The 23,573-nt window shown below is 39.5% G+C and overlaps 1 protein-coding gene across 1 annotated transcript in view; it reads left to right on the top strand.

The window, feature by feature from the left end:
• Positions 1 to 22,531, top strand: part of LOC112464862 — a gene marked incomplete at its 5' end in the record, with an annotated part of 37,106 nt that extends 14,575 nt beyond the window's left edge. The window contains 2 exons of the mRNA XM_025032115.1: positions 16,520 to 16,729; positions 19,283 to 22,531. Of these exons, the coding sequence (XP_024887883.1) occupies positions 16,520 to 16,729; positions 19,283 to 19,921 (849 nt within the window). The remainder of the gene's footprint in view (positions 1 to 16,519; positions 16,730 to 19,282) is intronic.
• Positions 22,532 to 23,573: the final 1,042 nt, after the last annotated feature.

The following is a 23,573-nucleotide window of genomic DNA, read 5'->3' as shown; positions in this document are numbered from 1 at the left end:
GAAGCGTAAGAAAGAGAGATAGATGGGTAGATAGATAGTTAGCTAGACGGATAGAGAAAGAGAGAGAGCGAGAGAGAGAGAGAGAGAGAGAGAGAGCACGCTTTAGAATTTACAGGGAGAGGTCGGTTCCACGGTATGCGTTTGGAATCTGCAAGACTGCACCCTCGGGGTGTATCCTCGGGCTTTCGAAGAAGTTATCGAACGCTTCGAGAGATCGACGAAAGAAATCAACGAGGGCGGCCTTTGGTCTGCCAACAGTAACTTCGTATTCCCGTAGCAAAAGGGAATCGACTGGAACTCCGCGGTTTTCCATCGAGTGTCCGATCTGTCTGCTCTTTCGAACCCGGAAATTGCCGGGTAAAACATTTCTGTAGCTTTTAACCTGGTAAAACTAACTTTTTTGACCGACACTGTCGCGAGATCAAAGTAGCGTAGCGTGTCATAACAGCGAAATCCGCGAAGAACTTTTCGAGATACGTTTTTGACGTTTCTCGCATATGTATACTGAGAAATTTTTAACTGTGACTTACACGCTGCATTTTACGATTAACAAATATTAATTTAATATTTTATAACTTTAATACACAATATGTACTACTTCTGAAAAAAACTATAATATTGAAGTTATGAAATGAGATAAGATAAACGCAAGTCAGAATCCTCCTTCAAGTAAAATTTTTCTCTACATTTTTCCTCTTACATTTTAAATTAAGATTATATTCAAGACTGTAAGATAATTGCCTGAGACAAAGAATAATAATCGATAAAAATATACTTTCCCTTAACAGTAATCTAATAGAAGAACTTGCTGCCTAAATAATTCAAGGGGAAACATATTTCTTCCGCGCGAAGGATTAAACTTGAAGAACTTACTAACAACATTTATTGCGCGGGACAGCGCATATTTATCGCCATTTATTTACCCGGCGAATATTGTTTACAAGCCGCGAGAGTTCCCGCCGAGCGCCTGGCCGCAATTAAAGACTTTCAAAGTACATGCTAACGAGCGCGGTCGCTTCCGTCCGTCCTGCGGCGTAACAACCTCGTGCGTTTAATCGCTCGACGTTTAATCACATTCATAAACGACGAAATTTTGAAGCGTGCTGCACTCCGTACCCTGTAGAGCGGCTGAGGATGCTGAAAATGCCAGGAGAAACCGTTTTCAATTTTAACTTAAGATGTATATTTCGCTGCATACGTCGAACGCGCGATTTATGAAACAAATTCCCGTTACAATATTCTTTATCGCGATATTAAATATATAACGAATAAAGTGTCCAAAGACTGTCTAATAGTCAACTAAGGACGATATATTCTAATTCTCATATTATATTTATATTTATATTGCTGGCTAATTGTAAGTTGAAACGTACAGTGCTTTTTATCTTAATTTTGTAAATAAATTTGCGTTTTATTTTTAATCGATACCTCATTGTGTGCTCGTTATCGAGCTTTTCTCTTAAGTTTTACATCAAGAGTTTGAGTCTTTCCTCTACCTCGGATGTTAATTATCTTTTATCGCGAAGTTCTATTAAATCTCACGCAAAAACATTGAATTTCTCCAAATCTGGACTATAATTTTAATTAGAAGGAAGTAATCAATTTATTACAGAGATTATTGTCGTGGTTATTTTCCTCTCATTTACGGCGACAATATCACGGCTTTCAAATTTGAATACGAGCCACTTTGCGCCCCATATTATACACGAGATAGCCTTTTTAGTCTGCTATTTCGCCCTTCTGTCCGTCCCTTCACCGGAATTGCTGGCGACGAGCCATTATCTCGTCAAGATACGAGTTTTGCGCGCGACAGAGACGATCTTGCTTGTAAATGGCTCGAAATTAGGGACCAAAGGAACGGAATAAGAACGAAGAAGGACGAAAGAAGAGGGACGCAGCCGGCGAATAATCCCAACAGTCGCACACCCTGCGAGTGGATAATTAATTATCGGCGATTCCGGTTCGCGCTAAGAGAAGCGTGGAATAAGGGTGGCGGCGATGGGGGGGCGCGCACGCGAGGGGTGGCCCGCGGGATGACTCGAGTATTGTTTAGACGCTCACTAATTACAGAACAGTCAGCCCGGGAACTCGACCCGCCGGGCGGAAGCGAGGTGGTACTGGAGATACCTTCAATTTATTTTGTTCTTACGCGGCCCGGACCCCATTGTCTTGGCTCGTTTATTAACGGCGACGCCACCTTCGCGGTCTGTGTTTGCGAGGGTGGATCTTTAAGAGCGTGTTTTTTTACAGCGGGACACGGAACTTGAAAAGACATTCGTGCGCCCATTACTGCAGGACCCTACGGTTTCAGACAGATGTATAGTTTACAAGCCTCATTCCTCCCTGAGCCTTTCGTGAATTTTAATTTGAATCTTGATGTGACATCCTTTTTATACTATTTCAAGATTTTAAGTTCGATATATTTTATTTATTGATCTGAGATCTTAATTTCTGATTTAATACTTTCGGTAACCGAAATGTCCCTCCGGAAATAACTATATTTTATAATAGCGAGAAAGAACTGTAGCTCATATCGACAGTATTATATGCAGGATTTATTCTGAAGCTCTCTTTCGAGGAGAGACGCGAGATATGGGCACCCCCGCGCCTGCTGCGCGAAGAGATTATTCAAATCCGAGCGTAAGACGCAATTCTCCCGCGGGATTCTTTCGAGCCTTCCTGGAAATCTTCGTGATAGTTTATTATTCTGTCGATGGGCGTGATTTTTTCTTTTATCCCACAACGATGAGATCATCGAAAATGATCTAAATCTTCTATTGACACATGATTTTCATAAGTTAATCATGGCTTTGCGCCCTTTTGAGACGGACATAGCATGCTTTAAAACTTTTCACTTGTATTTTAATAAAGAATTTTTATGTGTCTACTCTTTTCAATTAAACTTTTAAGGTATTAATAGTTAGCAAGAGATTCTCTGAACTAGTCGTGTTTGAATCAAATATCAAAGTCATTCTTTATCGTTTACGAAATTTGGATAAACTTCATCTTTTCGGAATGTTAATTAGAGATTTAATTAAAATGAATATTTAACATTGATATAAAAAATTGAAATCTCTTTGTTTATCGAGAACATTACATGCGCCGAGATTAAAGTTGCGACGTACAATACTATATGCCAGCTATTCAAATGCAGCGTTGCGTGCAACTTCCCGTCCTAATTTATCGGTCGCATTATTCGTTGCAGCTCGCGTTCGCGACCTAATTATTATTACGCGCGACTGTTTTATGCGCAGCGCGAGATAAAGCCGGATTTTAATAAGCGACGGATCTTCGCACTTCATAATTACGCCCGGTTCTTACTCCGCCGGATCATCGCCGCCCCCCTCCCCGCCCCTCGGGATTAGTTATTCAAGTGCGCGCCATTTCATTTTCTGTCGTAAACGTATTGCTCGCATTGTTCATATAGCTCTTCATTAGTTTGCTACTTTGTTCGCGCCGACCCGATTTCTGGCCCCCGCGTTCCTCACCTCCTTACCAGATGGAACGAAAACTTTAACAAGAAAACGTGTCGCGCGCTCTTTTTGCGAATTTTCTTTTTCTCCTCCGCTGCGACTGACCGTTACGTTTAATTTAAAACTTGGAAAAACCGACGAAGCGAAACTTAAAATTACATTGTGATGAAAAGAAGATACGGAATTAATAGCTACGGCAAAAATATCGGGACTTTTACATGCGTAATCTTTTTTTCGATACACGAAGAGATAATTTGACAACACGTTGCAACGGAAGATAAAGTCTTACGACGTTATTAGGCAGTAAAATAAATATCATTAAATTTAGGATTAATATGTACGATCCCTCCAGGTTGTGAATAATTCTTGCAATAACACGGCGAGTCACTGCACAATGTACTCCAGCAAAAGAGCTCTGTATCTCTTACATTCTTCAATACGTAGACACATTCGTCTCACTCTATCTGTTACAGGATGCTTTTAGACTTCTTCAAACTTTAACGCGCGGGTCTTTCCAGTTCTTTTCGAGTTGTTAAGATTTACAACGCTCTCGCGCAACGAGAGCTTAACAAGAAGCTCGACTTCTTATATACTCGCTTCATAATAATAATTCATACAACAGTTTACCGTCTAATAACACGTCGTGATACGAAATTATCAATGAAAAAGAAGACAAATATTAAAAGAGAGAACGAAGAAAACGAGACGATAAATCCCGAGGAGGAGAAGAAAAGTAGCGTCGTTGCTTTTCGCAAATGTAAGTCTCACCCGTGGTCGCGGATCGATCGAACGTAGGTACATATTCTGCTTTGGCGAATGTTTTTATTTTTACGCGCGTAAAAATTGCGAGGCGCGAAAAAACAAGAAGAGGAGAGCAGCTGACGCGTGATTATCGTAAACCGGAATCGATTCGCCTTTATCTAGCTCCGGGTTTTCTCTCCGATTTCTAACCGTCCCAGCTTATCTCGCATTTTACACTCTTTTTCTACCTCTCGTCAAATAGGATTTCGCCCTTTTTCCTCGAACTTATTTGCAGGTTTACTCCAGTTTACTCCGGTTTACTCCTTTTTTATTGCTGCTCCGAGATCGCGAGATCGCGGATAGAGAACGATCGATGATCGAAAATATATGTTTGAGCCTTTAATATTCTAAAAATTTAATTTAATAATAATTTACTGTGCATGGATGAGATTTACACGAAGTCTAAAAGAAAGAAAGAAAAATTGTATATGCAAGACACTTAAATTTGTAGTGTCAAATTATACTCAATTTGCATCATTTTTAACAATTCCTGTAGGTCGCCACTGCTCCAACTCAATATATCGATAATTTAACTAAAACAGTGTTAATTTAACTAAACCAATGGAGTCAAAATAATACTGTTTTGTGTTGAAATAATGAATTTCGACACATATTGTAGTTAAAAATACCAAAATGTTATTTCACTCGAGGTACTGGTTCCATTCTCTAATATTTAACAGTGCGTACGCAAATAGTGAAATGCCAGCACGGCTGCCACATTACAAAGCTTAATTGAAAGAAAGATAAAAAAATATGCGTTAAAAAATTGTATCTGATGACATCTAAAATACATAAAAATGTTCAAATATAAATCTATAAGTAAGAACCTACATTTAAATATAAAAAAATATAAATTGTTACATAATTACGGCGATAATAAGGCACATGCATATTTATATTGAAATCTCCGGGAAAGTAAAATTTAATTTTGCCAATTTATGCGAACTCATAAAATGAGTTTTTGATGTTGAACCTTTTAATTACCGCCAGTTAACTGCTCTTTATTGTTAGCAAATGGTTTTTCAATTTAATTCAATACTTTTAACAACTGTACCTTTTTGCGCTACAGTTATAATTTTTTTTACTTGTTTTCCCTCCTTTCCTCAAAATCTACATTTTCAATAAAATTTCTCTCGACACAACATTATACTTTGTCGTCACGTACATTAATTAACATGTTAATTATCGCATAATTGAATGCTGAAATGCAGGTAACTGGAAGGGTTGCTGGAAGCCGAATTAAAGCGCCGCGGCCGTATCGATGAAAAATATAAATTCTCGGCTGAGATAAAAGCGCGGAAGCGACGAGGTCGAAATGGATACGGATGTGAAAACATTCGACGAGATGACATTCGGGCGATATGGTAAAACGTGACGATGAATGGAGTGTCGAAACGGCAAATGGGATTTAGCAATATCGAAACGACGAGCAGCAGTATCCATTTCTAAAAACGTCCTCGCTCTCTCGCGTGTAAAACATGTATCTATTATATCTTCTTATTTACTTGACACGCGAGATGGGAGGATATAAGTCGACTTCTCGGAACCGATACAGTTTTCTCGCAAACTGCAAGCACTGAAATCACATTTATGAGAGAAATTGATTTTGAAATATAAAACACGTTCAAAAACATATCCCTGTTAGTCAAATTTTGTATCGAAAAAAGCGAACAGCGTGGAAGAAAAAAATTTTACAAATGTAGACGTATCTAAAAAAATGTCGAAGTTGCTGCGATCATTAGCGTGGCAATAACTTTGTCGCGATTTTCCGAAAACATTTTCTCTATATATAAAAGCAGTAGGAAACGGGAGAAAACTACCGACGACGAGACGCTTTCTTTTATCACCGCGCTATTCGGCGTGCAGCGAAGATGAAATCGCAGAAGGAGAATGCGGCATTAGTGGGTTTTTTGTTATGAAAAGTCCTCCCTATAGATTACGCATCCGACTGCATACTGCGGCGCGGTATAAGTATAATCGATTTCCGATTTTCTGCAATGCACGACTCTCGTACACCACTTTGACTCCGGGCTATTCAATTCACGATACGGGATTACGGGGCTGCGAGATGAACCAGTGCTTTTCAATATCTCCGACACGCTTGCAAAATCGATAAAATTATACCATATGCGCGTATATATCGTTATATCGAAAATTATATAATATTTTATATAATACAACAGTATAATATAACAAACAATTCTTAAAAGGAACATTAAGGAAGCTCCAGCCATGATTGTTTGACGCGATGACAAATCGTTGCTTCAAGCAGCATTTTATCCTTTGAGCCTCGACGATTATCCATATTTACCGATAATCGCCGCACTGTTTATACTTCGAGGTGAAATAAATCGCACGAGATTACGTAAATCTGATGGGTTGGGTACTCCTAAGTGATTCTTGTCGTAAAAATGCGGAATAAAAAGGTCATAAAGCACGACAATAAATACTACATCGAATTAAACGTACACCATCGTTTTCCCATTATCTGAAACCACTTTGACCGATTTATTTAAATATACTGTTGATCCACTTGGTATATACTGGTTAACCCCCTGAATTGCATATGTTGATAAAAACGTTTGTAAATCGGATTTACATGTATAACATGTATAACATGTTATAAAATTTGATATAAATTAATATAGTGATTAAATATGAAAATTACTTTTTTAATTAACAATTCTTACCTGCATTGCGGTTGTAGCATATCACTATGGAAAATGCGTCGGAAAAGAAAGAAAAAGGATTTTGAACCTAAAATATTAATTTATTCCACATGAATATGTATATTATTTATGTTACGGAATGCAATTATAATTTTTCTCGATTTTTTTATTATATTAGCTAGAACAATATGAAGTTTTTATATGGTACTTTAGTCTACAATGATTAATATATATGACGCATAATGTAGCTATTATTCGAAATGCACGTGAACAGTTTGACATTTTATTATGCATTACAATGTGCGCGAATATTAGCTAATTTACCGGGAGGGAAAAAACAAAATCGCTACTCCAGCACGTAACACGGATTTCCGTTCGCCAAGCACCGCATAAATCCGGTAACGAGCAATGCGATTGGGGAGGGAAGGGGAGGGGGCAGTAAACGGCGAATAAAGGCCAGGACGTTCACATCGACTTATTTAAATCCAATGCCGACCCGAAAGAGAATGGCAAGCAGGGGTCGCCGTTATACGGAGAGCCGCCCCCATCTTCGGTCGCTATAAAATACATTTCTGGGACGAGAGACACGGGCTTTTCCCCATTCCTCGGGCTCTCCCGGCGTGTCGTCGGTAATATTGCTTGCAATAAATTACGCGGTCCTCTCTCCCAACATCCCTCGACCTCTCCCCCTTCTCTTCCTCTTGGCTCTCCCGTCTCCTTTCTCCGTCGCGGAATCTGCCGCGTCTCGAATATCCTTCGGGGACGATCCCGGACGGGATCCCGGACTCCCGGACGACATATCGCCGAAAATTTTCACATGAGAATGTCGAGTCAGCTGACATATCTGCCCCTTATCCGCCTTCGGACGTTGAGAAATCGAGCGCGCGCTGGAATTTTGACTCTTAAATTCGTGCACGCTCGCTTCCGAATACCCGAGCCTAATTGCATTTTTGTATACGCCGTCATATTTGCAAGGACCCTCTTTTATATCCATCGTATGAGAAATAGAAGAGAAGGGTATCTTCTATTGCCTTGATATAGTGTTCTTTATATATTCTGACATATGAATATTTTTAGGGAGAAAGGAGGCCGGGATTTTAAAGAAGTGCATCGCACTGTTCTTTCATATAACCATTGTATATAAATTGCAGATATTTTATCAGACTACACTGTTAAAGGTTAGAGGATGAAATTTAAACCAATACCATGAGTTGGATTTATTTTGTTATTTTTAACCACCATGTGCGTCAAAATTTATTAATTTAAAACAAACTAGCACTATTTTAACTTCATTAGTAATTTAGTCAAATAAACATTATTTTAGTTAAATTAACTACATATTGAGTAGGAGCAGTGGCGACCTGTGGAATAGTTAAAAATTACTCAAAATTGAGTTCAATTTAACCCTATGAATTTAACATATCTATAAACACTCATTCCTGGCTTTCTACCTGAACGTTTACCTCGAAAATATCCAAAGCTTGCTCTCCCATAATAACACTTGGTCCACTTCTTTCCACAGTGATTTTTTTTTGTCATTATGCTTTAAGTACTCTCACAACACACTCGATGCTCTTTCCGTGCGAAGTTTACTCCCAGAGGAGATATTGCCTTCTGAAATCACCCCCATAAAGAATGGCTATATCTCTGGCAACCGGACGTTATCTCGGGATTAAAAGTCTTTGTCTTGAATCACTGACCGGTACACCCACTCTATACTTATATAACCACTCGCGTTCCGTTTTAAGCGCTCGTTCGCCCTTAACCGCCACGACCCACCCTTAACGCGCGTAAGCCATTCGGGAGGATGGGAACAGAACGCGCGGCGACGACGCCGGCGGTCCGAGCGCATAATTCGCGGAATATCGCGGATAAATTGTATAACCGGAAAATCTCCCCGGCTGCTCGCTGATACCGCATAAAGGGACGGATTTAATATAACGGGACAAGGGATGCGATTATAAACAATGCGGCCCGTCGAGGCTTTCAGTGACCATCCCCCCATACCGCTCGCCACTTCTATCGCTATTCTATATGACACAAACGAGCCTGGCTGGCGATTATCATCCCAAAGAAGCCGTCAGGAACAGAGTTATGAACCGGTCTGATCCTGGGCGAAATCGCCAGACTCTTTGAGGAAACAGAGGATATTGAAAACCAAATTGTCCGAGACCACCTACCAGTAATATATTTATTTTAGCTTTTTTTTAATTTCTCAACATTTTCTTGTCGATATTATAATTCTATTGTATTGCATGTAATTATATTTTAGATACCTCATTTTACGTAATATTGTTACACGAGCGAACTTTTTTTAGTAGCAAAATAAGTATTCCTCGTTTCGGAATCGACGATTTGCTAAATGATTGGAAAAGAAACCGTACCGAACTGTCGCTCACGTTGTCCACCCCCTTCCGAAGCGCTAAGAGACCGAACTCGCGAAATATTACGCGAGGGAACGAGATTTAATACATCGTCGCCGTATATTAAGTTGCGGTGGCGTGGACAATGCCGGGGTCGGCGACCCATGAATGCGAGTATCCTGATAAAATTTAAGCGTTTGCAACGTTCTACGCTAGTCTCTCTTTTCCCCGACGCCTCGTCTCCTTCCACACACACATACGCAGTTGACACACGGCGTTTGCGTCTGACGCCGGTCTATAGAAAACGCAAACAAAGAAATTGATTATTTTAGCGCGACACGAAGGAGTACGGGAAATACGCAGCCGACGGAACCTCTTCGCCGTAACTTAGCTTTCGCGATAAATTCGTTGCTGAGGCTTTTCTCATGGAAAATGAAACGCGACGTCTGGCTGTAATTTAACGTGGAAAACTAAGGTATTTCAGAAGGCAGGCTTGGAGAAGTGCGTAGCGCAAAATCCTATTCTTTAATTAGCTTCTTGTTTTTAATAAACGTAGGAAATTAAAATATTCTGCAAATAAAAGTTTTTATTAGAAAGAAATCAGTTCTGATTTGGCGATATGATTATAATAATGTGCTGCGGTTGTATTACTTTGTAATTTGTATATGATATAAAATAGTAAAATAAATACAATAATATTTTAAAAAGCTAGAGTGAAAGATGAAGTGTTTATAGATATCTGAAAATAATTTCTTTTCTAATATTTTCGCGCGTATATCATTATTATAGCCTCATAAAAGGATGATAATAATTAAAACAATTGAATGTTAAATGAATGAATAAAAAGACAGCAGCTAAATAATCGAAATTATATGCTAAGTATTATTTAACGAAATAATAATCGAGTTTTTTACCGTACGCTGAAATGGAAAAAAAAACAAATATATTCCACCGTCAGTGACAAATACAAATTTGTTACGCGACGAACGGAGAGGGCTGGGATATTCAACGAATAATACGTCAACGTTATACGCGGCTCATTGGAAAAAGAGTCGTGGAATCCCGCGGGATTGTAAAATAATTCATAATTGGAGAAGGGAAAAGAGAGTTATACGACGCCCGCGTGCCACGCTTCGCAATTAGCGGGAATCAATTTGCGTCGGAAACTATTAAACATCGCTTCCTTCCGTCCTAATTTACCGGCATTATATTCGCCACCCTCCCCACTGGCCCCGAAGACACGCCAGGCAATGTGCCGCATAAAATGCCGGCGGCGCGAATAACATAAATTACGGAGTCGACACGTGTCGCCGATAATCAACAAGCCGACAAGTATACACGCGCGCCACATTCGTAATTAACGAATGTAATTCTCAGTTTGTATAGAAACGATCCGATTTTGCGCGGCCGAATTACGTGAGCGAACGAAACGCGCGTTCTCATCGCTAACCGAGATCAATTCTCTCAATATTTTCAGGCATGCCTTTCGAATATAAAATGCATATTAAATGTCTTTGATAACGAAGGTTATAAACATTGAAACATTTCATAGTAAATTAATTGAAAAATTTTTTATTTTATTACAGCAAATCCCTCCTTTCATTTTAAAAATGTTAAATGTTTGTAATATTTCATGAATTCTCTTCATTTATCGTTATATACGTGTTTTTAGGAAGCAAAAATGCGCATAATCAAACGCGATTTTATTTTGACATTTTTAATGTACAATGTTATAATATGTGAATTGGAGACTCAATAATTCGACGAATTAAATTAACTCTTCGAGAGAGTTTGGCGAATCGTTTTTGTAAGTTTATACGCGATTATTAATGACACCGCCCAACTTCTCGGTATATTATACGGACGCATCGGATTTGAATAGTTCATTTACGTCGTAAGTCGATCGATGATATACTCGGTTTTGCCAACAAGTGATGAACTTTATTCGTAATCGGATCGAACCTTGGCGAAGGTTCGTATATAGAAGTATAGATTACTAGTATAGACTAGTTTTATTTTTTTAGTCTAGATCCCTTCTCTAAACCCTCTTTGTTCTTACTTTTTTCTTCGCAGACAATTTTTTTTTCACTTTAAGTTATATTTTCCTCCCTTAAATTTATGTATATATAGAGATATAATATATATTTTACCCGCGCATCGCGCGGATGTACCCTCTGCTGACCCGTTATTTTTAATTTACATTTATTTATATTTATTTTTATTTGTATTTTATTGTGGAATATATATACCTACACACATGCATACAGACATTTTTTAAAAAGATGATTTTTCAACGAAAGATTCGTTTATTTATATCATTACGTTCGACTTGTTATTTATCCGAGGTGGTTTTTCGGTTCGTTCACAACGCTATAGCAAGTGGAATGAAACTTTTGCATTCACGTTTCCATTCGGGAAAGCTTCCAAAGGAGAAAACAGTGAGAGACTTTTCGTGCCACGGCGTTGCGAAAAACACTGCAGTTTCACGCTCATTCCATGCTAAAATTCCTGTTCTTTTTTTGCTGATACTTGCTGTAATTTGTTTTTTACTTAAAGAGTTTTTATCGTTTGCCGTTACTTTGTTATTCTCGGGTAAGTTAACGAAAACAGTCCCCTGTCAGTTTTTAAAGAATTTATGTAAAAAAATATCTGTTTTATTTTTTTAAATTATTTTTATATCATATTTTTTTGGAAAGAAATTATCTTCAGAGTTTAACCGTTTTAAAATATTTTTGGAGAACAAATTTGGATTTTGATTTAAAGATTAATATCGCAAATAACTATGAATAAAATTAATTAGTGTATTTGAGGGCAAAGTAATATTTTTAAATGTTACAGTTGGATATATGTCAAAAGCGAACAAGTTTTATGACAAAAAGTCTTCTTTATGAAAAATGATGCATAAAATATCTCGCACAATGCGAGTTATTTTGCCCATGACACGACATCCTTCTTCTTTATATAATATATATATATATATATATATATATATATTTTTTTTTTATGCGTCAAATGAGACAACAAATTCCTTGTGACGTACGTACATTTTATTCATCATTCATCCGAACATTTTTAGGTTACACATTGAACACCATTAATATATTTGAATCGAAACAAAAAGGGTAAAATATACAAATCCGTTTATAACAATAAATAGGTAATACATATAAATGTTCATATAAATCGTTTATTCCGCTGGGAGGCATATTTTTCAATTTCATGAGCTTTGCATTGGCCATAAATAAATTTTATAACTCCAGTTCAGATTACGAGAATTGAGAGTTTACGGGCTGATGGCTAGTAGCTGAAAATTGAGACACAGGAGAGAATTCGAAGTTTAGAGTTGGGAATTGGGGATTGGGAGTTTACGTACACATGCAAGCTCGCGCAAACGTTATATATTCGATATCGATACGATATTTTGACTCGATTATTAAATCCTGGATGATATTATTCCGTGTGTCTCTCTGGTTTTATCAATCCCGATCCAGTTACGTTTCCAACGGCGATCGCGGCGAAAAACCTCTCGCTGACGAGTCGCGCGCCCGCCGCGAAATAACGTCAAACACGATTTCTCGACGATGCAGCTGACGGTTCATGGGGTTTCGTTTCGAACGTTTCTCAAAAAAAACAGATTCGGGGCACGTAGGTATAGACACGCGCGCGTGTCTCATCCGCGTTTGATCTCGACGACGGCACCGAATTCAGCGCGATGTTTATTCATCGCCGCGTTCTTCCGTGCCGCGTGCCGAATTCCGCGCTGATGACACCGGGGCCGGGATCGTCTCTCGCGAGCCGAGCCTGGAGAACGCGATCCCCCAGGAAGCGACGCTCGTCAACGAGCGCTTCAGTCAGGAAGCGATAAATATCGCCGCTCGTAAATATCACGGTTAGCAAACAATAAATCCCGCGTTACTTCGAAATCTCCATGCATGAGGTGAATCTCGAAGGACGCTCTGCACTTCGGCTCTCATTTCGCGCATTTGTTTGCATTGTACGTTTAAGGAGTGACGTCTGAATATTTTAGAAAATATATAAATCTTTCACAGAGATTATTTTCAACGATGTGACTGATTGAGTGCGAGCACATATATTTCAATGAATTAAATTTAAAATTTTATTTCTGGTTGAATATTTGAGTACGTTGTCGAAATATTTATTTAAAACTGAGAACCTTGTCGGAAATTAAATAAATAAATAGATACCTTGATACTCTATCTTGATTCTTAATATGATGTTATTTTTCGATAGACAGGAAAGAAGTTGGAAGATAATCTAATTGGGTCAGTGATAACGAGAATCTGTGACCCAAAATGATAAACTTGTATGACTTGTTGTTATAGATCTCTTATCCGGTTTAGAAACTTTATTGAGGAAGGCACGATATATATATCGCAAAGTATAACATAATCTTGGGAGACGTACACGTACGCGGAAATTCAGAGTTTCGCGCATATCGCACGATCGAAACTATGGTGGACAAACTATGAAAATATATACAAGGTATTTCCTGGCTCTCGAGATAGCCAAAGTTTCAACGATGTGTCCTGAATTCTGAGTCAAACATTTCAGGAGTCACAGAGTATTACTGCGCCATATAGCATTGCCTTTGCCTTTGTATAGCAATCATAACAAATATAGAATCATTTTAGAAATTATCTTATAAATTATATAATCATAGAAATGTCATGAAATCGATTATAGATATATCACTGTCGTCGTGCTACGTGCAATAATGCAATAATCTATCAAAGCGCGGTAAACATCTCGAGAGTCCCTCAGTTTCGGAACCCTCTTTTTTTCCCATTCTCGTTCAGGATACGCCAGTTGGGTCAAGCCAGATAAATGGACTGTCGAGGACATCCTTCCGAGAATGGAATCCACCCTCGATTCTGTTTGCCCAGCGGAACACGGAATAATCGTCGCGCGACCGCGCGGTGTACTTGAGCCAAATCGAAAAACGGCGACATTGGTGTTTTTTTATATTAACAAATATGTATTTTTAAATTGCGCTTTAATCACGCCCTGCTTCCTCCCCTTCCCTCCCCTTAAAAAAAAGAAATCAGCGTGACAATATTCTATCAATGTTATCATCCCTAAATTTTCAGTTGAAGGGATATTTAATGTAATATATGGAAGCAATATTTATTTAACTTTTCAGCGCGCTTTTAAATCTTCTTCAATAGAATTAAAAGGTAATAAATAAAAATATATGCGGATTTTTTAAATAAAATCGTTGCTAAAAGAATTTTATTAGGAACGCTAGAATTTAAAAGACTTTAAATATTAAAAATTTTTCAGCACATGTCTCGCGAAGCATGTAAATTATTTTTATACGAAACCCATATAGATAGCATTAATTATATTTTTCAAGTTTCTAATTTGGAATGTAAAGCTTACATAACAGAATAGAATACATATAATCTCTAACTGACGTTAAAAAATCAGACTCTTTTTAATCCTCGAGAAATATTTTTTAATATTTACTATTAAAAAATTTATACACACACATATACATAAATGTTTATTATATAACATTATTATGCGTTATCAAGCTCGATTAATATAGAATAATCAGAAAGCAGCATCGCGTATCTGCTTCGAAAAAAATTCGCCGTCAACGTCTGCCGCCTTGAGATTGATTTATGCCGCTCGAGATTCGCATAAATCTCTCATGGAGTTCGAAAGTAAAGCTAACTTATTAATGAACGCGCGCGTCTAACGTACGGCGCGTAAACTAAGCGGAGAGAGGCAGCTTCCGGCTTACACAGTTTTCCATAGAGAACCCGAGAACACGCTCTCTTCGCGCCGCTCCCGTGAGACGCATTCGCTATACTCCCTGTGTGTGCAACGACGTTCTCTGCATAATGAAACGGTACCGCTCGTACCCCGTTCTCGATCTCCCCCCCCCCCTCCTTCCCCCCTCAAGGTCGAACGCTCCTCCGGCTTCTGCATTTTTTATTTAATTTCTTGTGCGGTGAATGTCGAGAGGAAATCAAATTCAACGATATGTTCAACGCGGCCTTAAATGCATATTACACAAAAGAGAAGAAAACTCGACAGAAAATCTTGGGCGAGCTCATCCTCGAGAGGATTCTCAATTAACGCGCGAGAGAGAGATGTCTTCGACGGATCAGTCGCACCTTGTTAACCCCGCGTCACCGCGTTTCCCCCTCGGCGAATTCACGTATATAATCCACGTCGCGCGGTTTCTCTCCCTCCCGCGTTTCATTGCCGGAATAACGTAATATCGCCTGCCGTGTAGTCTCGGGGCGAGGAGATCGTCGAGGCGCGAGCGCGCTAAGACGCCTCTCCATCCGACTTAACGACATTCTCGGTGGCGGATTAGGTCGGGCGAGATGTGGTAGTCGGGGCGTGTGGAGCCGAGACACGGGCGGCGCCGCTCCGTGTCGAATGGGATGGGATTAGCCGGAGATCCCTGGCGAACCCTGAAGCGCCGGATGCCATGCCGCTGCCGCGCGCTTATAGCGCGAGATCCCGAGATCTCGCGTTCCGCGAGATTTTCACGGGTCCGCGTCGTTTACGCGCGATTTAGGAGAAGCGTTTACCCACTTTGCGCATTTTAGCGTAATAGCTGCTGCAACATCGCCCAATATTGGGATGCAAAGCGCGGTTGAGCGCGCGCGGTCCGCAACCAGCGGCCGGATGTCTCAGGCGGGCGTCGACTTGATGGCTGCATCAAGCCTCGCATTTATTTAGCAGCGGAAAATGAAATTTTTATTGAAATAGATTAAAATTAATTTATTGAAGGAAGGAGGGAATTTTTATATTTTACGTTGATTATATTGACTGAACATCTCGTTCTAAAAAAGACGCCGTATTTTAACAATTAAAAGATATCTAATTAAAACCGGAACTACAATCCTTTGATCTTATGTGATGCACCGTTCGGACATTATTAATTTTTAATATTTTCTCTCTAATTTTTAATATTTTATACCCACTATCAAATTATGCTTATATTTTTAACTGTTCTTATAAGTCGCCACTGCTCTTGCTCAATATGTTGTTAATTTAACTAAACCATTATTAAAATAATACTGTTTTGTGTTAAAATAATAAATTTTGATGGTATATACACATAGTAGTTAAAAATAACAAAATTTCATTCAACACAGTATTGATTCAAATTTCATCCTTCAATATTCAACAGTGTGGAAGATATGCTAATTGTAGTCGTTATTTTTCACAGGAATCTGACAGTCTAGCAGTGTTCTCCGAGCTGCTTCGATACACAAGCGTGCGTGAGTTGAGCTTATGCAACGCGCGTTTGCATTTAGCGGTGCACGAGGGTCCTCTGGCGAGATTAGGACGTCGCGATGACGCCGGCGCCGAGCTCCTGCGAGCCGCACCACCTCCGGCCTGTCCCGCGATCGTCTTCCTGAGGCTAGCCGGATTTCAAGTGAGTGAACACTCTCCTCTCGCGGGATATCTCGTCATCAGCAGACGTTTATCCTCAAATTTTCCTCGAAAAATCGAGCACAACAAAAATCACCGATAATCTTTTATTGTCGCCTTTATTCTTACAATTAGCAGAAAAAAATTAACCATTTTTTTCAAATCGAAAAATCAATTTTTCTACGTCGAAATCTCGATTATTATCCATACCTTTAATGTTCATAGAAGTCATCGTAGTTTGCACATTAAACAATCGGACTGTAATAAATGGCTTCGAGTTGCCTTACACGGTATTACGGTGAAATGGAGTATAAAATAATTAGTGGGAAATCTCCTTGAAACGGTCTAACTCACCTGCAACTCGCTTACGAACTGGATCGCGTAGCGCAACAATGCCGCAATGACATGTGCAATCCTATTATACCGGACTAACCGTACGAAGCTTTGACCATTTGCTGATGCAGTTACACGTCTTCGAATGCACCGTGCATATCCGGACGCCCGTACCATTACGGGAAGATAACAGATACGTATACGGGGGGGCTATACGGCATCATCGCGATTCGCAGTAGACGCAGTAGACGCAGATGTAGCTGTCTACTGACTGTCTCTACCGACCCGAGTATCCCTGGGATGTACAGGCGCTGTGTCGGCTGTGTAGCTATCGTGTTCCCGGGATCTGGGCTAGAACCATTAGACACACCCGCGTCTCTCTATCCAGCCCGCGGAACAGCTCCTGATGCGCGGAGTCCCTTCTCTCGTGGAGAGATGATTCGTCCCGTTTGAAAAATGGATCCCCGTTACGGTCTCCGTGAAACACGCCACGAAGAAAATCGGTTAGCCCGCTGGTACACCGAGTATCGCGTTCCCGTCGTCTAATATCGTCTCCCTTCCGCCCCCTCCCCTCTCTTCCTCCAGGGTAATTCTGATCTTGGGAAATTGCGAACGTGCTCGCGCCCATGTAACGTCTCCTAATATCGTTTCACTGAAAGTCTGATTCCGGATTCTGAATGAGAAACTCTGAAAAATCCTGAAATGTGTTGTGGAGAGGCAGAAAAGCGCCAGATATTAATTATCATTTAGCCTGCATATATAGAACGTCCCAGAATTCACGCACAGATTCTCGATACCAGAAAGAAGCGAAAAATTCGTTTTCCTCCGGCAGAATTGCATTCGAGCTACTGTTTTTAAATGAGAGCAATTTAAAGCTAACGAATGAACGCTCCAGTTACGCATGAATCGACGCGCGACGTGCGCTGAATGTGCACTATTTTATTATTTCTCTGAAGATTTTTTTTATTTAACAACTATGTAGGATATTTAAATATCATTGTTTGAAATATAATTTAATAAGAGAAAATTTTTAATTGATGCTATTTGAAGCAACGGCTGAAAATAGATTGGATAACACGTGAGTATAGTGATCCAATTTGCACAAGAAAGTTTTATATCCGTAAAAAGTGCGTATATACAAATAAAAAACCTTTATAAAACATTTAATTGACTCTTTTTAAGTCCACAATATCTTTACAACGTTGGAATAACATTTTAGATCTAATCTACTTTTATTTTTAATCATTCAAAGATACTAGATTAGAGAAAACTTTCCATGTGACACTGATATTTTTTACACAAATGAGATTATAGAATTTCATAAAAATATAAAAGCAAACCTTTCCTAATGTATATTCGAAAATAATCTTCAGCTATATCTCATCCGAATAAAAAAGCCCATTCATTATACTTATGAAAAAGAAAGGATGATACTGAAGTAACTATCTCATTTTACATCGCGAGCGCCAATTCCGTGCCCGGAACGTCCGCCAGATCTCGTGTCCCTATCCTCCCTTATCTATAAGTCATATATTTTCTATTACATGCGCAATTACTGTCGGCCGCACCGCGATGGCGATAAACAAAGGACGGCCCGGACCGACATTCGTCTTCGTAGTCTCTCGCATTAAACCGACCCCCAATTCCATCCCCTTAATTCGCCTCCGTACGGGATATCCCTAAAATAAATTACCAAACTTTGCGGCCACGATTCTCATCTTCGCCAATTTGCAATTCGGTTTTTCCTTAACGAAGATACGTCTTTGCTTGCCTTAAGTTTTCAATTAAGTACCTATATTTTAATTAATTCTCTAGTGAAAGGTCTAACAATGATTTAACGTCTTTTTTGAAGGCATAAGAAATTAAGCTAACTTAGATTTTTTCTCGGAAATTTACCTTCTCAGGTTCTTAAACAAATCGAAAGATTTTGTTAAAAGTTTTAATTTTGAGATTGTTAAACTTCATTTAAGATTAAAATTTTGTTATTAAACAGACACTCTTTGAAATTCAGTTCCCGTTTTTCTTTCGATCGCTTGTCGCTTGAAGACTGAAGAAAAAAAAACCAAACCAAATTAATCGGAGAAGCTCATAGAGATGAGAAATTGCTTGCCAAGTCCGTGACACTCTGTATGTCCCTCTCTCTTTTTTATCTCTCAACCTGTAAACGAGCCCGAAACAAATTGCGCCCGATAAGATCAGCCGATGGAATTATTTCTGATTGCAGGTGACAGTGAACGATCGCCTGGCGCTGCGCGGCCCGTTGCTGCTGCCGTTCCTGGCGGGTTTCACGTCGCTGAGCGAGCTCGACCTGTCGCTGGACAAATCAACGATCGGCGGCAGCAGCGGCTCCTTGCTCTTCATCGACGACAAGATCCTGCAGCAGTTCTTCTGCTGCCTGGCGGCGCACTTCCGCAGCCTGCAGTCGCTCCGGATCAACTTCTGGCGGGTCACCCTGGAGGACAGCGACCGTACGATGCGACAGATCGCCAAGCACCTCAAGCTGTGCGGCCTGAGCTTCCTCAGGGCGAACGGCCTGATCGTCACCGACAGCGCCAAGCGCGTGCAGATGGAACACGTGTTCGTGCAGACGATCCTCACGCACTTGCAGTGTCTCACCTGGTTGTGCCTGGACGGCGTCGAGCTTACCGAGACGCAGGCCACCAGCGTGGGTAAGTGCGTGCGGGATCGTTACCCTGGCACCACCCTGGAGATCAGCGCCAAGGACGTGCACGTGAGATCGGTCAAGGCTCTGGTGACCGCGGCCGAGGAGGGCGGCAGAACGGAGGTGGTTTATACCGGCGGCTCCAACTGTCGCCTGAAGATCACGAAGCTCCAGAAGGGCGGCCGGGGCAAGAAGAAATGAGGGGATCGATAATTTGGAGGAAGTTATCCTGGCACACACAGTTTTACCGCGAGGTAAAGGAGAACGAAGAGAGGTCGATCGAAACGGAGATCGATTGGTCTCTTCGCGGACGTGACTGTGGAACTGGGAGAGTTCCGGGAGATCGAAAGTGGAGAAGGTATACGCGGAGATAAAGGATTAAGTCAACAGATCGTGCTACGGAAGGGACGCGGAGGAGCGAGCGGGGAAGCCCGGAGAATCGGAAAAGGGATTAGATAAGACGAAGATGTAATGTAGATTTTCCAGGAGCGACGGATATCGAAGAGAGAGCGTGTCGAGCATCGACGTCGATCTCGGCCGCGTGAGACACGTGTAGAATAAAGAAGAAGCTAAATAAAAGATGTAGAGGGTACGAAAGAGGGAAATGCGGGTTAACTTTGCAGATTTTCGTCTTACTGTGATTTCGTTTCCTGCGCGTCAAGCGCGCTCACCTACGATATAGACTCTATAGATTATAGCGATTTATTAGATCTCGAGAACGATTCGAAAGAAAAACGGGAGCTGCACCGCGCTTCATTCATCTAACGCGTTCAAGAAACTAAAGATACTAAAAGGAGCGCAAACCCGCAATCAATAGTGGTCTAGGAATTTTGCTGTTTTAGCAGGATTTTTGACGGCATCATTTTTCGTCGAAATTGCGTCGCGTAAATAAAAATGATGCCAATGTAAAAACGTCTGTTTAAAAATATGAAATTCTGTCTCTTATTTTAAAACGATTATTTCAAAAATACTTGGTTGCGAGCGTTATCGTTAGCAGGACGGATGTTAATAATCTTGACATGCGGACGTATTTAAAATATACAATTATTCTTATTTTTCATATTTTTCTACATATATCTTCTACAATTGTTTATGAAATTTCTTTACTTTCATAGGCATAATAAGTTGAATTATCTTCGTTCATATATCTCGCAGTATTTGTTTCAACGAATAGGAGCAAGATTGCGTTTGCTTCATCTGTTTATGCAATTTTAATTGTAGCCAATAAATTTTTTACGTGTGAATCTCATTATCACTCGGGAAAATTGATTCCGTTTGATAAACAAGATTGGAAATATTCGATGCCGCGTGGAGGAATAATCTTCTCGACATTTTTTGGCGGGGAAGAGCGAAAACAAAAGGGAAATATGGAAATACTCATCGCGCAAGAAAAGAGGGATGTTAAAGCGAAGAAAAAAGAGGCTGTTGCGATTACATAAGTATCGTTCGTTGTTGTTAGATGGAGATGTAAGATACGATTCAGAGTAATATATTATTAGCGATATAGATCACATCACGATCGTCACGATATTATTAAATGTTACAATCGACCGTCATTCGCGATCGGCGAGATGCGGGTGGCTTTACCGAGTGGGTGGCGCGTTGTTGGGGATTTGGAGAAATTTTATAGAGTAAATTTTAAACGGTAGGCACATGAAGGAAAAAAACAACACGCATACATACATGATGTGTACGTGCGTTTTCGCGACGGCGTGAAAGGAAAGAAAGTCTCGAATACTCGTAATTCTTACGATAGAAGATACATATAAGCAGGCACTCGACGCAGGCTATTGTTGTATAAAGTAATTAATTATTGTAATTAAGATGACTGCCAAATCGTAATACTTGAAGATCCGCGCTCTTTGCGCGCCGCAATTAGCGCTAAACTCGACGTTTTGAGGTTTTTGCCTAGTAAAAAGAAGAAAAAAGTCGCCTCGCGATGAGAGTGAGGCGCAGAGAGATGTTGCGCGGTTCTGAGGGCCGAAGATCCGAGTTTAAATCGAGTTAGTTTTTATTCGATCGCCACCTCTCGGAAAAGGAAGAGGCAGGCAATCCACCGAAAGTGTCTTGCCATGAACACCCATCCCTCTATAGAAGACTGTTCGGAATCAACGTCAAATGGGCGTAGATCCCCATACATCTCGCGTACAGATCATATGCAGAAGGGATCGCGAGGATCGAAAAAAATAATAAATAGGCACATCTCTCTGTGCCACTCCAAAAATAGGAACTGTACACAATTTTATTACATATAATGAAATCGTCCTTTGCGCTTTAAATGCAGATTATGAATCTGAAAAACCTTCCTCCTTTTCAGGAGTGAATGTAGGATGAAACTCGGGATCGAACCCGAGTTCTCAAGCGAATGCGAATCAACCGTTTTCACGCGAAGCAACTCATCACGTCCCATGGACCGATAGTCGCTCGATCACGTTTAACGCTAAATGCGGGCTACGAGAGTTCTAGTATCGTTTTTCGATGTCGCGCAAACGTTTTAGGAAGGATCGTTTCTACGATCACGCGACAAAAGTAGACCGCATTTTAAACGAGCCGAGAACAATTTTTCGCAGCGTGATCGCGATCGATCGATCGTGATCAATATCGGTGCGCCAACGATAACTGCCATTCAATTGGAACAACCAATGAAAATAAAAGGGAACGATCTGCGAAACGCGGAGGAATCTTTGCTGATCTTTAAGTTCCGTCTTGTACAGAGCGCTGGTCAAAAGTCTGCCATTCATTTATTATAAACGTATAATATTATAAAAAAATTGATATCTTATAAGGTAAAATATAAATATTTAAATATCTTCATGATAATATAAGCAGATATTTTTAAATCTTCATTTTATTATAAAATCTAATTATGATTTTATTGAAACTTTAGTTTTGCCTTCAAAATTTAATTAATGAATGGAAGAATTTAATATTAAAGATTTTTAAAAAAATAATTTGTTGTATCTTTAGAGTATTTAACATTAAATGCCTTATACATATATGATAATATAGGCAGATATTTTTAGATCTTTATTTTATTATAAAATCTAATTATGATTTTATTGAAACTTTAGTTTCGCCTTCAAAATTTAATTAATGAATGGAAGAATTTAATATTAAATATTAAAAAAAAAAAGAATTTGTTGTATCTTTAAAGTATTTAACATTAAATGCCTTATAATTGATTCTCGAAAAGTAAAATTCTGAGAAAATAAGTTTTACTTTCAATTATTTACACAGTTTTAAACTTCTTATTGTCTCGATGTTTTATCCAAGAAAAATTAAAGCCTATAAATATCAGAAAAAAGTTCCATTTTTATTCTAACATGCAGAGTGATCCTTAATTATATGTCAACATCTAAGAAAGTAAACCTCTTTAGGGTCAAGACAAGAAAAAAATTTACGTGACTACGCATATAAAATTATCATTAGCCATTTTGAAGTACCACTAAATGATACTATAAAATTGCAATATATGTATAGACATACATACCTATAGGTATGCATTACAATTATATTCCCTCCATTTCTTAATATTTTAAAACATCTAATAATAACTATATGTATATATTTGTTTTGGATCCTAAATTTATCCCTGAAAATTTAAATATATATAATTAAGGATCACTCTGCTTGATCTCGGGCTTTTGACCGGCACTCCGGAGAAGAGTGCTCCTATTGAGAGTTCTCTCTCTCCCTTTTCACGTTTTTCCGGGACCTACAGTACCATCCCGCGTAATCCTTTATTGTCCGACTAGATACGTAAGTGCTCCCGCTCGAGCGTGTGTACGACGAATTTTGTCATTTTTGATAGTTTGCTATGTACATAAGAGTCTCTTCGATTATACCGCGCGGC

This window comes from Temnothorax curvispinosus, unplaced genomic scaffold (genome assembly GCF_003070985.1).
Source record: "Temnothorax curvispinosus isolate PA1 unplaced genomic scaffold, ASM307098v1 QBEX01014635.1, whole genome shotgun sequence".
NCBI classification, from domain to species: domain Eukaryota; kingdom Metazoa; phylum Arthropoda; class Insecta; order Hymenoptera; family Formicidae; genus Temnothorax; species Temnothorax curvispinosus.
Note: the sequence above shows the minus strand (reverse complement) of the source record. Positions and strands in the feature narration are given on the sequence as shown.